General features: G+C 59.6%; 1 protein-coding gene across 4 annotated transcripts; it reads right to left on the bottom strand.

The window, feature by feature from the left end:
* Positions 1-385: 385 nt before the first annotated feature.
* Positions 386-15,482, bottom strand: HGS (hepatocyte growth factor-regulated tyrosine kinase substrate). Of its 4 annotated transcripts, none has more exons than XM_049860055.1 (22): positions 15,371-15,482; positions 13,577-13,661; positions 12,962-13,037; positions 12,749-12,841; positions 12,178-12,301; positions 10,517-10,569; positions 10,018-10,086; positions 9,116-9,240; positions 8,135-8,213; positions 7,963-8,061; positions 7,756-7,851; positions 6,482-6,520; positions 6,264-6,407; positions 6,113-6,172; positions 5,242-5,452; positions 4,834-5,006; positions 4,495-4,635; positions 4,036-4,210; positions 1,957-2,090; positions 1,759-1,878; positions 1,432-1,518; positions 386-1,049 (listed from the first exon to the last, which is right to left on the bottom strand). In XM_049860055.1, the coding sequence occupies exons 1-22, from the start codon at positions 15,405-15,407 to the stop codon at positions 939-941; spliced, it is 2,331 nt and encodes a 776-aa protein (XP_049716012.1). In that variant the 5' UTR covers positions 15,408-15,482; the 3' UTR covers positions 386-938. The 4 variants fall into 4 exon arrangements, with proteins under 4 accessions (XP_049716012.1, XP_049716013.1, XP_049716014.1 ...); XM_049860056.1 differs by having other exon boundaries at positions 386-1,022; XM_049860057.1 differs by having other exon boundaries at positions 386-1,019.
* Positions 15,483-15,600: the final 118 nt, after the last annotated feature.

Genomic DNA, 15,600 nt, shown 5'->3' with positions numbered 1-15,600 from the left:
CCCTTCTCCTTGCAAGAAGTCGGAGCCCCCAAGGCCCAGTCTTATCATGTGGGGGTCAGTGGGAAAAACCTATGACACATCAGCAAGTTGCGGGGGGGAGTGCACCAAGTCCACACGCCTCCCTGCCGCCCATGGGGTCAGGGCTGGGCAGAGCAAGAAGCCTGACTCCCCGAGGGCCCCAGCACCTCTGAGGCCCACACCCAGGCTCTGGGTGCTCGCCCTCAGAGATCAGGCCACAGCTGCAGCCGGAGCAGGAGGTGGCAAGGGAGAGGCGCAGCGACCTCGGGGTCTGCCTGGGGTCAGCCCCCCAGGACATGCCTGCCAGCTGGCCGAGAGCTGGACCAGCCGGCCCACTGCCTCCCCTCCGAGGAGCAAGTACAGTTGCTTTTTGAATTTTGTTTTATTATCACCGTTCCATCTGGTCTACTCAGGGTGCTGGATGAGATGACAGCTTAGAAGCAGAGAAAGGAGACACCCAGAGCTGTCTCTATCTTGTGCTGGGAGGGGGGGTCTGGGCCACCACCCCTGCAAAGGGCGCCCGGGGACCGCACCAGGGGCTCTACAGTCAGAACATGTCCAGGCCTCCCAGCAGGGCAGGAAGAGCACAGGATACACCAGGCTGAGGCCACTCCAGCCACCTAGAGGGCTCGGCACTCTAGGCAGTGGGCTCCCCTCCACTCCTCTCCCCGAGGCCCAGCCCTGGGCACCTGGCCATGAGACGATGATGAGAATGAAGCCGATGAGAATGGAGCCAGGAGGACAAGGGGCTGCAGGCTGAGGACAGGAGGGGGACAGCAGGGGTGAAGGGTGGAGGAGAGGTACCCAGAGGTGGGGGTGGCGCCTGCCCACACAAGAAAGACGCAACAGTAGAGTGAGGCGGCGAGTCAGACAGGCAGCCTTGGAGGAGCCGTAGTGTTAGGCTGGTGTGCACCGCCAGGTCAGTCAAAGGAGATGAGCTGGGCTTCGCTGCCCTGCACCGGCGGTCCCTGCACAGGCGGCTGCTGGGCCACTGGCGGTGGCTGCTGTGGGGGGCCCCCAGTGGGTGCCATCTGTCAGGGAAACCAGCCACTGGGTTGCCCTCCCCGCCCAGCCTCACCAAGCTGGTACTAGTCCCCTCAATGTCCGGCTGGGCTGCCTCTGCAGGGGGAGGGGGCTCTGCCAACACCTGATGGGTTGGACTCTTCACGGCCTCTGCTTTTCCCAAATGCGTGGTATTTAGTATCTACAGATGTACCACATGCATGCATACGTATGCGCACATACATGCGTGTGTTTGTATAGACACATCTCTTGGCTCTGTCTGCAGGCAGGCCCAGAAGCAAATCCGTTTTCCCCAGGACCCCGCTAAGGAGGGGCTATGGGTTCAGTGGGCTGGCAGGGTGGTGCTCATGGAACTGGGGGCCTCCTGGGAGCCCAGTGTGAGGCACTCACCTGCTGGTACATGGGCTGCTGCCCTGCAAGATAGGGCTGCTGGGGGGGCAGTGGCACATCCTGGCTGGGGAGGGTGGTCATGAGGCTCTGGGGAAAGGAATGAACGTGACGCTGATAAGAAGCCAGGAACCGATGGATGGAGGCTCTGTGACCAGAGGGCAGAGCAGCCTGGAGCTGGGAGCAGACAAGGGGGATGCCAGGCAGAAGGGCCTGCTGCCCAGCTTTCTGCAGGCCCTTGTGACTGCTGTTCAGCTATGTCCACTCCTGGCTGTTGCCCCCCGGCTGTCTGGGCCGCCCCGTGTGCCTGGCTGAGCCCCGCAGGCTCACCTGCATGCTGTAGGGCTGGTACCCCACGGAGACTGACTGGCTCCCCATGTAGCCCATGGTCCCGGTCTGTGGCGGCTGGGGCAAGGTCGGGAGGCTCTGCGGGGCCTGGGAGGCAATGCTCTGTGGGGGGGAGGGGACAGTGAGAAGGGGCACAGCCCAGGTGCAGCCAGAGCAGCAAGCAGCCCCCCGCCTGCTCACCTGGTAGCCGTGTGTGGGGGTGGGCTGGTAAGACGAGTACGCTGGGCTGGCGGTGGCCCCGGCCTGGCCTGGGGGTGCTGCCTGCCCACCCGCGGCCCCTGATGGGTACATATAGGCGCTCACCATGCTGGGGTCTGTGAGGGCAAGACCAATGAGACGGACGACACCGGGGTAGAGGAGAAGGGAAGATGGGGAGAAGGACCCTAGGATGGAGGGAAATGAGGAAACGGAAGCCCCACTCTTGGGAGTCACATCACCACACTAAAGGGACAGAGGAACTAATGCAGACACCGGATGAATGTAGGCTCACAGCCCTGGCTGGAGACAAGGTCACAGACAGCAGGCCCTAGTGAGCAGGTGCCTTCCTCGAGGTGGCCTGGGCTCGTATGTCTGTGTGCTCACATCTCTGGGCTTACGGGCCTGCAAGTGAGCACATCGTGAAGACGAGGGGCCGGCCTTCCCATCGAGGGGGGAGCGCACAGAGGTGGAGACGGAGCCCTGAGCTGGAAGGTTGTATGTGTGCTTGTGCACATGTGTGCTTCCCAGCTCCGTGTACTGAAAGGGCCTGGAGCAGGGACCACCGGACCAGGCCTTGTACCCCCACACCAGCCTGCACTTCGCCGGGCTCCTTGGAGAAATGGCCGATTCCAGGGGCTGAGAAAGCACCGGATGAACAGAAAGGAAGTGTTCAAAAATGACGGGGACATGTTAAGAGGACACAGGAGCAGTGTGAGGGGCCCCACAGCCACACTGGGGCCATCTGGGCATCCACATTGACAGCTGCAGTAAAGCATTATAAGCTGCAGGGTAAAGTAAGAACCATGAGCCCCCATTGATATCAATGACAAAAAAGGAAGAAATGCTTTCTTCTAATAAATGGAATCAGCACGTGATAGTTTGAGGAGGCACAGGGTATCCCCCCAAGGTGTGTGTTAATTATAAAGGAGGAAATAGTCATTTCACAGCAAAGAGGCCCAGAAGACACCACCAAAACGACACAGCCATTGTTACCGTCACCAGCGAGGGGATAAGCTGACAGGTGCGGGATACAGCATGGCTCTGCCACTCCCGCCCATCACCAGCCAACCTGACAGGCCTATTATAGATTGAACTGTGTCCCCCAGAAATACGTGCTGTAAATCCTTACCTCTGTGCCTGTGGTTATAATCCCACTTGGCAATAAGCTCTCTTTGTTATGTTAATAAGGAAGGATTAGTGTAGGGTATGTCTCCAGTCCATTTCTTTTGTGATACAACCAAAAAAACAACAAACCAACCCATGCGGATTCATAATAGGACAAAGTAAAACTCCCTACAGGGTTTCCAAGGAGCGGCTGGTGGATTCGAACTGCTGACCTTTTGATTAGCAGCCAAGCTCTTAACCACTGTACCACCAGGCTTCTTGAGATATAAAAGGGATTAAAACGAACCAGCCAGCAAGTAGAGATGGGGGAGGAGAGCTGCCAAACCACAGGAAGATCACCCAGGAGCAGCAGCTCAAAAAGGGAAGGACCTTTCTCCAGAGCCCACAGGGAAAGTCTTCCAGAGCCAGCGCCCTGAGCTCAGACTTCCAGCCTGCTAAATTGTGAGAAAATCATTTCTGTTTGCTAAAGCCACCCACTTGTGGTGTTTCTGTTACAGCAGTGCTACTCTGAGGGCCACCCACAAAACCACAGCATGCACGCGTGACAGCCATGTCACGAAACAAAAGGATGTTCCAGGTTAAAGAACGCCAGATGAACGCGACCCACGACATGGGTTTTCCATATGGGCAGAGAGCATACTGGCTTCTCATGTTACAGGAGGTGCCAGCGTTCCCTGATTTGGTCACTGTCCTGAGGCTGAGTGAGTGGCCTGAGTTAGAAAACTCATACTCAAGTACTTAGAGGCAATCTAAGAGGAAGACAGGATAAAGCAAGTGTGGTACGATGTTAACATTTGCGGACTCTGGGAAACTCTTTGTACCGTTTTGGTAACTTTTCTGTACATCTGAAACGATGTCAGGATAAAAACAGAAGAAAGTGGGGGTATGAGGCTCATCTTGGCTGTGTGCCTCCCCTTCCCACCCCCAGCCCATTACCTGCTCCTGTCACAGGCATGCTGGGGTAGGGGCCGCTGGCCTGAGCAGGCTGGTTCATATACACCGTGTGCATGGGGGAGCCTTCCACCGAACCTGCCGGGCTGAAGGTGCCTGGGAAGCTGGTGGGGCCCGAGGGCTGGTATATCACGCCCCCAGCTGTAGGCATGGCCTGTAGCTGGGGACAGAGAAGATGTGGGGTCAGCACTGGCCTCAGCAGGGTCTCCAAATGGGGAGGGGATAATAGGGCGGGTACGTGCCTGGTGCAAGGCTAGGGTCATGGAGCAGGTGTGTGCCTGGCATAGGGCTGGGGTGGGGGACGGGGGTCAGTGTGGTTGACATAGGGTGGATGGGCTATGCCCCGGGTGTAGGGCTGAAAGAAGCTAGATGTCTTGGAGGACAGGCAGGCATGTCCTGGGGTGTAAGGCGGGAAGGTGGGGCGGGGGCAGGGCAGGCACGTGCCTGGGCATAGGGCAGCGGGAAGGCTGGCATCTGGGCGCGCATCTGCACCGTCTGCTTCTGCTGCTCCAGGCGCAGCTGCCGCTCCTTCTCCTGTTCCTGCAGGCGCTGGATGGCCAGCTGCCGCTGCACCTCCAGGTACTCCTGGGGCAGGACGAAGCGGTCAGGGCGACTGCCTTTCACTGCTGCGTGCCATCCACCCCCGAAGAGCTCTGCAGACACCCCAGGCGCCAGCCCCTCACGGCTGCCCCAGGAGTAGTACCCACGTCGCGGGTCACCCACCCTACACCCCCAACCACCGCCTGCCCTGAGGAGCAGTGCCGATGCCCTAGGGGGCCACACCTGCTTTTTCTGCCGCATGATCTCCAGCTTCTGGGCCAGCTGGATCTGGCGCTGGCGCTCAGCCTCCTCAGCTGCCCGGCGCAGCTTCTCTTGGTGCTCCTCACGCAGGGCGCTAAGTGCCCCCCGGGCATCGCGGATCTGGGCCAGCTTGTCCTGCAGCCCCTCGTAGTACACTGTGGGGGGTGAAGAGGGCATGTTGGAACCGGAAGCCATAAAAGCCAGTTGTCACAGACATGGCGCGCACCGCCCAGTGCTGCTGCCCTGAGCAGCCCACTCCCCGCTCCACCTGGTCTGGGGAAAGAGCAAGCCCACCCTGTCATTCTCAAGGGACTCTGCTGGGCACTGGGCCCTGAGTGGACACTCAGAGAACCGAGGCTGGCCTGTCCCCATGGCCCTGGCCGCACGCACACCGGCGCTCATCCAGCTGGTTGAGCAGCTCGAGGAGCTGGGGGTGCATGCCATTGATGGCCTGGAAGAGCGAGAGCACGGCTGAGTCATTGGTGATGCTGCGGCCTCGCATGTGGTTGCTTTTCATCCGGTTGACGAATGTGCTGACGGCGTTCTGCAGACCCTTCAAGAACTGCTCGTGGCTCTCCTCCGAATCCCCGTTCTGGTACTGCTGCTGGGGACAGAGCAGGTGCTCAGGAGTTCCCGGGCCAGGCAGAGGCCCAGGGTGCTGGCACTGCCTGAAGGCTAGGTCCTCATCACCACTCTGGGGTGGGCGCCAGGTGCACCCCCATTTCACACATGAGGAGATGGAGACCCAGGGGATTGAAGCGATGTGCCCATGGGCAGAGCAGGAAGGGCTGACCCGGCCGACTTGGCCTCTGTCCCTGCCTGGTCAGCGCCCCAGGCCAGGTGACCATGGGCGGGGGGAAGGGAGTAGTGTGGGGCTGCCTCCCTGAGCAGGTCTGGTCCCTGACTCTGGCCCACAAAGCCTAGACGCCCCAGGAAACACCAGTGAGCAATCTGGGGAGTTCTAGGCTCTTCTGAAATATTTAGGTGCACGTAGGGCAGGAAAAACATGACTCTGGTGTCCCAGACCACACCCGAGCACAGACTTGTCCCATCACGAGTCCTCCGCCTTCAGGCGGCCGCTAGGGATGGACATAGTTGCGCAGGTTCCCCTACTCTGGCACGCCCGTTGTGACAAAGAAGGCCTCTCCTGGGGTCATGTGCTCCAGCACACCCATCACAACAGGGAACCTTTGTGGGATCCTCGCACTCTGCTGCTCCGAGACGGTGGTCCCCGGCTGGTGGAGGAGCAGCCATAGCTTACCTCACTGAAGTGGCCACCAGAAGGTGCTATGGGCTGAGAGTCAGGCTCTGGGAGGGACGTCTGCAAGAGACCAAGGGTGAGAGGGCCTGCAAGCTGCCCTGTGCACCTCCCCCCAGGGACAGAGGGCCAGGAGAGCCAGTGCAGCCCTCACCTCCACTGTGACTACTGGGGTCATGTGCCCCTCCCTAGGCAAGGCGGCTGGCTCGGCCAGGGGCACAGGCGCTGAGGGCGTGGGGCTCTTGCGTGCCTCCTCCTGCTTCTTTTCCCAGTAGTTACGGTTGAGATACCGAGCGAGCTGCAGCGGCAAGAGGGAGTCACTTCTCAGGCAGGGAACATGAAAGGAATGCATCCCCCATGGGTGGGCCTTACCTCAGGGTCAATGTCCTCGGCCAGAGGTGCTGACGAGTTCTGGGGGGAAGAAGGACAGTCTTGAGGAGCCAAGGCTCCAGAGGGGTTCTGTGGGCAGCATCAAGCAGAGGCTCAAACCTTCAGGCCCCATAATTGTTGGGGGCAGCTGCTCAGGCAGGACCTGGATGGCTGAGGGCTGCATGGCAGTCCCCAGGGCTACCCCAGCGCCGTCCTCAGGCCTATCTCTACACCCCCAAGGGTGGCTCCCCCAGGCCTCGCCCAACAGCTTGGTAGGAGAGACCCTGCCGCTCAGGTCCCCATCCCACACCCTGGCCACACCCTCAAGTCATGCCTCCCCGCCACACCCTCATCCCACACCCCAGCCATGCCCCCAGCCACGCCCTCGTGCCATGCCCCGGCCACACCCCATCACACTCTCGCAGACAGATATCTGGGTCTCTCTTCTCCCTTCTCTAAGACGAGGTGGTTTTAGGGTTGTAGATGGGTCCGACCGGGGTGGTCTGTGTCCACCCACCCCCCATGAGGGCCCCGCAGTTGCCTGCCTCGCTGGATACAGGGGCAGCACTGGGTGGGTGCCCAGGGTGCCCCACCCTCCTGTGCCCAGGAACCAGGAAGCTCAGGAAGGAGCTGCCTGGGCATCAAACCCGGACAGGCAGGGTGGTGGGCATCACGCTCCGGCCTGCCCTTAACTGCTGTGCCCCACAGGGTTGGGAGGCTGTCTGCACCCTGGCCTCACTACACCCCAAAGCACCACAGAGCCTGTGACCCAACTTCCCAAAGCCCCCATCCCCGGGCCCCCCAACCCCAAAGCAGGCATGGTGATGTATCCTTTAAGATGGGGCCGAGACCAGAGAAATCAGGACAATCCCTGTCAAGTCCTCCAGCCACCAGGGAGGGCTGGACAAAGGCAGAGACCTCTGGACCCAAGTGCCCTGTCCTGCCCTGGGAGGCTCTGGGAGAAGCCGGAGCTTACGTAGCCCCTGCTTTTGCCTAGTGTTCTCCCACCCTGCAGGGCTGCTAACCAGGGAGCCAAGAGTTGAGGGCCTGGGCTTTGCCCCCGTGACACATGGCTGTCCTTGCAGAACTGCCCTCAAAGGAGGTGCGTTCTTCCACCCATGTAACCGAAGACTCCCCACCCACCGGCCCACCCAGAGGAGTCTCAGAGACGCATTCTTCCACCCATGTAACCGAGATGGCCCACCCATCCCCAAGGGGTCCCTGGCCCTTGGCCTGAGCCACTGCGTGCGTGGTGGGCCAACCAAGGCAAGCCTCACCACAGGTGAGGAGTACAGGCTGCTGGCGGGGGGTGCGGACGAGGCCACGGGTGTGGGCTCTGCCTTGGGGTACGTGGTATATGTCGACTTCTGTCTCTGCAAAAAAACAGAGTGTGGCAAGGAAGATGGACAGTGTCTCCACACACCCCTGCCCCCACATGCCTGGCCCCACCTCAGCACCCGGACACCGGGGACCCCCATGCTCACCATGCGTTCCTTCTCCTCGGCCTCCGACTGGGACAGGGCCAGGGCCAGCTGCAGCTCCTCCTCCTCCTGCAGTGCTGTCTCGTCCCTCTTGGGGGGCAGCTGTGACAAGGCTGAGTGAGGCTCTGGGAGATGCAGGGGGACTCCGGGAGAAAGGGTGGTTCAGGGGGCATACCTGGGACTGCTGTGACAGGGGGCTGGTCAGGTACTCGGGTGGCAGCTCGGTGGTGGAAGCAGCTTTTCCCTCTCCTTTCCTGGAGGCACACGGGATGCTGCAGACCATGGGTGCTGGGCACCAGAGACCAACACACCAGGTGCCACTCAGCGTCCCCAGAGAGTGAGGACAGGATCCCGTAGACCACACACACAGCTTCAAAAAGAAGCAGTCAGGACTCTGGCTCTTTGAACCACAGGTCTGTCGTGTCCCACTGTGTGACCCTGGACAGGTCACTGGACAGCCCTGACCACAGCCTCCTCTCCTGAGACAGAGACCCAAGGCCCCTGCGACCACTCCCACCTGCTCTGAGGGGCATGGGCAGACTCAGTCGCCCTGCCGCACAGTTCACAGGGCCAGACAGGCCCGCACCAGAGCTGACCCGTGCCACCTATGCTCCGTCTCCTCTGAAAACAACATGCGTTCCTTTAGGTTGGACTCGTTAAGTCCCTAACATGGCAGGGGAGTTTATCTCTACACACATGACTTTCTGGATGGGGTATCCTGGAGCCCTTACACAGGGAGAAGAGAGAAGTGGAAACCCGTGAGTGGAACAAAAAACAAATACTGTTCATCTCACAGATCTCCACAGGCCTGTCCCGGCTGCCAGAGATGCAGCCGCGAGCACCTGGAAGGATCCACTGCTCTCACCTGTTTTCAGGTGCGTGTTCAGCCTAATGTCACTGCGGGCAGTGTCTGGGCACAAACCTAACCTTCCTTGGGTCTTGTTCAAAGCTTCGTTAACACTATACCTACTCTAGAGCTAGGCACTGACCAGGGCCCAAGGAGATGCAGCTGCCTTCACCGGAGGTCCATGCGGTGGAGGGTGGGCCTGGGACAGGAAACCCCCCCAGACCTGCAGGCCCAGGCACTGTGGCCGGGAGACAAGCTCAGGTCTGGGAGAATGTCAACTCCACCCAGAGAGTTTGCGGGGGGGCTCACTTGTTCAGCTGCTCGTAGCAGGGCTCACACACGCGCACCTCCTTCTCGATGCCAAACTTGGGGATGGTAGAGCACTTGGAGGAACACTTGCCACAGAAGATCTGCCCACATGCCCGGCAGTGATGCTGTGGATGGGCACAGCGACACGCCTGGTCAGGAGGCCTGGGCGGACAGCCCGTCCCCACCCGGCCCCGGCATGCCTGCTGGACCACATCAAAGGCCAGCCCCTCCACCTTCAGGCCCCAAGGAATAGGGAACCCCCAGGAGCACCAACGCCAGGCACTGTTTGGGGGAAAAGGGGCCGTCATAAAGAGAAGTCCACTTAGGATGTTTTAATGTTAAAGTGCGTGTGTGTGTATGCGTGCACGTACACCCATCTACCATCTCAAAGCAGAACAGACAACGCACATGGACTGACAACACACGAGCTTCATATTTGCAGGGGTCCTTGCGTGTCTCCTCAGACCCCCCCAGACCCACGCTCAGCAGCCCGAGCCGCTCTCGGGGTAGTGAGGCAGGCTCCAGCAACCAGGGCACAAATGAGTCCAGTGGCTGGAGAAACGCACCGGACTAACACAGCTAACAGAAGACAGTGGCTGCTCAGGAAGGAGCAGATCAGCCACATGACCCAGGAGAGGAAGCACCTCAGCAAGAGCTGGAGTCTCAGGCATGAGCATGTTTCTGAACTCCCCGTGAAACCAGGCCTTGCCTGAGGACCACGCTGGGCACTGACTTTCAGGCCACCAGCCCTGTGACTGAGTGCCAGCGTCTACCCAGTCGTGAGTGCGGCTCGCTGCACACACCACCAGGCCGATAAGGTGAGGCTCACAGCACATGGCAAGCGGCTATGCCACAGAAGTCAACACCTCCATCCCCGCCCTGGGCACGGCCTGCCCACTCACCTTGCGCGTCACCACATTGAACTGCACGCGACACCGGTGGCATTCCTCAGCGTCCACCCAGTCTGGAGCCTGTGGAGCAGGCAGGGCCAACATCACCCACCACTGACCCACACCCGGGGAGGTTTGGGTAGAGCCCCCACTCTCTTCATATGCTGGGCAGGCGACAGCAAATGCCAGGGACCAGCTCCTCCCTGGGGGCCAGGGACCGTGTGTGCCCAGGAGCGAGGTGGCCCGGTGAAGGGGGAGGAGCCTCTCCACGGGGCACTATCCTTAGAGGCCGGCTGTCCAGACGCCCCAGTTTGGGAACGATGCGTCCTCACCAGCCCCAGTTCAAAAGGCACCTCAAACCACTTTCCCTCTCAGCCCGCACAGAAAAATGCTACAGGAGCGCTCAGAACGGCAGCTCACCTCTAATTCCCCTGAGTCAGCCTGCACCCAGGACCTCCTCCTGCCACGATCCCCAGCCCTTGGCACCCACCCACCTGCCGCACCCACTCACTCGCTCCGCAGCAAACATGGCGTCGCTCTCCTTAAACTCTGGGAAGGTGTGTCCTGAAGGGAGAAGACAGTGGTTAGCCCAGAGTCCCGTCCTGGCCTGTGGACTCCGGTCCTAGCCTGCGCAGTCCTGGTGGTCTGCCTGGTCTGCTGCAGGATCTCTGGGAACCACTTCCTAACTCTGGCCACCTGCCTTCCCAAGAGGGCTGACAAGAGAACACTATAATCCCTGGGGGGTGCGGCTACCCTGCAGTGACCCTTGCAGAGTTCAGGACAGCATGGGAGAGTCTCATGGGCGCAGCTGAGTCAGAATGGCCTCTCGCTCAGCCCGCCACGTGCCTGCTCCTGGCCTGGGACAGTGAGGGGCTGCAGGGCTGCCGGCCTCAGACCTGGAGTGGTGCCCTGTCAGTTACCATGGGGTCATGTGGGCGGAAGGCCGGGCCTTGCCAAGGAGCCACCATTCCGTCTTTCCAGGACATCACTCCCTCCGCTTCACAACGCTGCAGCACCTCCCTGCGTCCCATCTGTGCCTGCCCATCACCTAGCCTCTGGCCTCGGTTCTGCAGGCAAACTTATTTCCACAGATCCCAAAAGAAAAGGCTCCTGAGCTTCTCTGGAAGCACAGGCTCCTATGAATACCTGAGAAAACCATGTCTCTAGACCAAGAAAAAGTGAACATAAGCTCACGTGTGCGGAAGTTTGTGTCCGACGCCTTGGGAAAGGCCAGATCATGGACTCAGTGAGACCCACACTCCCTCAGCTCAGCCTTCCTCCCTGGCAGCCCCACAGCCCCTAAGCAGTCCCTGCCTCACAGGAAGCACGCACCCCACCCACTGGAGATTGCCATGCCCGCTCCTTAGTGCCCAGCACAGGACAGCACAAGATGGCTGACTATGAAACACAGGTGTTCTGAACAAAGCCTGGGAGGCGGCTCCTAGCCCCTTCGTTCCTTCACCACCTATGCCCAGAGCCAACACCACCACCCAACACCCCCTTTCACCCGTACCACAGGCTATGCCCTCCTCTCTTCAATCACCCCACCTCTCCCAGCTCTGTACCGGCCAGGGCTGCACAAGGGGCTTCACAGAGTCCGAGTCACCCTGCCTGCTCCAGCCCTCCCGGGAGTGCCTGCGGAGCTCCATTGAGCTGTGGCCCCGCCTACGCCTCCTCACATGCTGGCCACAGGTCTGTCCCCCTGCTGGCTACGTCCTCTTGGCCTCAGGGTGGGGAACCTGGGACTCCTCTGTGTGGCATACCAGGTCTGGGTCACCCATGGCTGGCTTGTCCCATGCCCTGCCCTGAGCATCCCGTACTCTCCAGACAAGGCACTCAGCACTGCCTAGCCCATTGCTTCACTCCCCCCAGGGCTGGCCACTCTGAAACAACTGTCTCCTCACCTCGTCCTTGTGTGTGACCTGTCACCATGTGTCCACCCCAGAGACAGTGTGGGATCCAGAAAGGCAGGAACCTGTCTAAGTGTCCCTGCCCCTCACTGGTCACTCAGCAGGGCTTGCCCTATGCTTGTGACTGAACTGCACCTACACTTGCCAGCTTCCCTTATTCTGCCCAGGGTGGAAACTACATCGCCTGCACCTGCCTGGGGGATAGCTCCAGCCAGAGTTCCAGCCAAGCAGGTGGGACCCTTCACAGCCTGCCGCAACTCACCTTCCACCTTCATGATCTGGTAGGTGTCCTGCACCACCTTATACTTGGGCTCATTCCGGAAGGCGTGTGCCCAGGCCTGGATCAGGTATAGTATCTTGTTGCGCACATTGACTTCTACCTGCCTCTGTGGAGGAGGAGAAAGGCATGGACAGCTGTGGGATTCCAAGAGCCAAGAGGGACACCAGGGTGTCAGGAGCGATGAGCAAAATGGCTGCAGCTCGGAGGAAGCTGTGCTGGCAGGGAGGTCTACAGAGGGCATGGGAGCCGCGTCTGGCCCCCCAAGGGGGCACGGAGGCTTTGTCCTGACCCCTGAAGGAGTATGGGGCAGTGTTCCAACCCACCGGGGGTGGTGGGGCTGCGTCCTGACCCTGAGGGGGTGCTATGTCCTGCCCTGTGTCTCTCCAGGCCCAGAGTGCAAGCTTGCACTCTATTCGCTGTTCGTGTTCATGTCAGCATCCTCTGCCCTGGTCAGCCCTGTACCTGGCCCGCCAGTGGGTGCCCAGTCAGTGCCTGGGAGAGAGGAGGTGCCACCAAAGTGACCACCTGCCATGAGTCCACCTGCAGGGCCCACCTTTAGCAGTTCCTTCAACTCCTCCATGGTTTGCTTGTTGGCCACCTCATCATGGACTGTCTGACCACAGTTCTTCACCACTGACTCCATGACCTGCAGAGCACGGGAGAGAGATCAGGACTCCTCTTTGACCACACTTCCCGGACCCCAAGCCTGTGGGACTTGTCTCTGAGCCCTCCTGGCTGTCAGGATGGGGCCCATGGGTCCAGTCACCTCGAGGGCATACAGGGCCACATGCGGGTTCTTGTCGTTTACTTTCTTTTTGATGGCGTTCACAGCATACTTTGCCCTGGAAGAAAAAGACTGTTAAGCAGTAGAAACAAGAGGAAAAAACATGAAATGCCTCAACAACTGAGACAACAAAGGCCTATCTGCCTTAAGAGGGCCCCAGGTCAATGCTAAAGCGACCACATATCGTGAGCTGCACAGAGAAAACCACTGAACTGTCCCAAGTGCTCAACACCCTGCAGACAGACCGTGCAATGTCCACATCAGGGCCGAGCGCTGGTCAGCAACCGTCAGACAAGACACCACTGGTGCCTGGGGTCAGACAGGAGCTCCCCCACTTAACTGTGTTTTCTCCGCCAAGTGCAAGCCCCCCACTTAGTGTCCCCTCCTGGCCAAGCGCAGGCCCCCCACTTACTGCCTGTCCCCCCACCTGAATGCAGCTCCCCACTTATCGTGTGTCCCACCTCCTGAATGCAGCCCTGCACTTACCACATGTCCCCCCACCTGAATGGAGCCCCCCACTTACTGTGTGTCCCCCACCTGAATGCAGACCCCCACTTACTGCGTGTCCCCCCACCTGAATGCAGCCCCCCTACTCACTGAGTGTCTCCCTGGCGGATCAGATCACAGATTTGCAGGATAGACTCCCAGTCGGTCTCCAGGAGCAACTGGCTGGTTGCTTTGTCTGGGAAAGAATCGTTCCCATTGAGAGGTCCACCCTGCTCTGGGAGTCCCCATGCCCCAGTTCAACCAACAGAGAGAGGGGACTCCCCCCAGCGTTGCAAACATCTGAATCATATGGAAACCACAACGAACCCTCCTGGAACAGGAGGCATACTGTGGACGTGCTTCCTTCATGAGCGAGAGAGCCCGGAGGGGACCAATGGTGAAGGACTATGCTGTGTGCTTTCTACAAGTCAGGTGCCCTTCCAAACACTGTACCTGCTACCGTCCAGAGAACCGTGCTTTGTGCTTTCTACAGGCCAAGTGCCATTCCAAACATTCTACCTGAGTTACCTCATTCTTTTCTCACACAATTCTATGAACCAGGTGCTTCCTTCATACTTTTTATAGATGAAAAACCTAGAAAGGTGAGGTCACCACTCCATGTCACACAGCTGCCTCAGAACCAGAATTCCTCTTTAACACTGGGCTTAGCTGCTTCTCAACAGGGAGAGCTTGTCAGCCAGCTCTAGATGGGACATTCAGGCAGACCTCAGCTGGGACAATAGCTGGAGTAAAACACAGTACAAACTGTAGCACTCTGTTCCAAGTGCTTTGTAGGACAAAAGCATAAACTAACACTTCTGTTTTCCTTACATCACTGTGGCCTCAAGCAGCCTACCTGGGCAAGAAAGAGAGACACAGAATATCATGAGCCTCGAGCATTCCTCTACTGACTTGGTAAATTCCTGAATCTATTTTCCAGGTGCTGGATAACCCCATGAAGTCAGATGCTCAGCCTGCAGGTTCTGAGAGCGAGGAATGAGCCATGCGTGAGGTATCCCCTGAAACCACTTCCAGAGGGAAAGGGGCGTGGCTCAGGGCTGACAACTAGGGCACAGAAGGCCTGCTGGCATAAACACAGCACACCTTGACTGATGAAGAGGGGATGCACATAACCCCCACTGTCTGTCCTAAAACGTGTGACCCAGAGCTCCAGGGCTGGGATAGGGCCAGCTTTACACACCCAACAGAGGGAGGGACTCTCTCCCAGACCCTTGGTACACTTCCCTGGAGTTGGTTGCTTGGGTTCCCCAGAAAGCAGCACTCAAAAAGCTTGGCAGGTCCCAGGGAGGACCCCAGCAGTCCCACCCGTTGGGGACCAATGTTTGGATGAGAACCCCAAATCCCATACAATCTTGGCCCTTTCTGACCTTTGGGGATTTTGGCATCGGACTGAGTCACACATTCTCGTGACTCAGGACTTCCGACCCGCTGGGTCAGACGCTGGCTGTAGGAGACAATCATGAGCCTTGATATTTTTTTTTTAACGGGGAGGATTTGCAAACTGCCCGGCTCGAAGGAGTCGGAGTGAAAACCCCAAGCGGCAGTCCCTGTGCGGCTTGTCGCCCGTGTTCTCCGCGGACCCCCACCCACATTCCGACTTGCGTCGAATGCCAGGCCATTCAGAACCCCGAAACGGTACAGAAACTGGCGGCGTGGGAGAAATCGAGCCACGCTCAGGGGCCCGGGGATCCGGATCGCGGCTGCTGGCTCCGGACCCGCCTCACGCTCGCCTTCTAGCAGGACCGCGGCCCCTCCCGGTCCACGGCCAGGCCCGAGGGACAGGTCGGGCAGCGGTCGGGCCCTCAAGCCGAGGTCCAGCTCACTCAGCCCGGGGCGGAGACGCCGGAAGAGAGCCTCCTGTCGGCGTGGTGGGGGGCGCGTTACCTAGGAGACGCTCGAAGGTGCCGCTGCCGCGCCCCATGACGACCACGGACCCGGACCCACAGCCGCAGCGCTCCTCCTCCGAGTTGACGCGCCCCCCAGCTTCCGCTTCCGCCTAGCCCCCAGCGCGCGCGCGCAGTCTCAGGTCCCCCCCTTCCAGAGAGGAGAGGCGGTGGCTTTCAGCACTCTGCGCAAATTGGACCTGGCCTGTTGGGAAGGATGAGCCCCGAGAG

This window comes from Elephas maximus, chromosome 19 (genome assembly GCF_024166365.1).
Source record: "Elephas maximus indicus isolate mEleMax1 chromosome 19, mEleMax1 primary haplotype, whole genome shotgun sequence".
Taxonomy (NCBI): Eukaryota; Metazoa; Chordata; class Mammalia; order Proboscidea; family Elephantidae; genus Elephas; species Elephas maximus.
The sequence above is the reverse complement of the archived record's forward strand: the minus strand, read 5'-3'. Positions and strand labels throughout refer to the sequence as shown.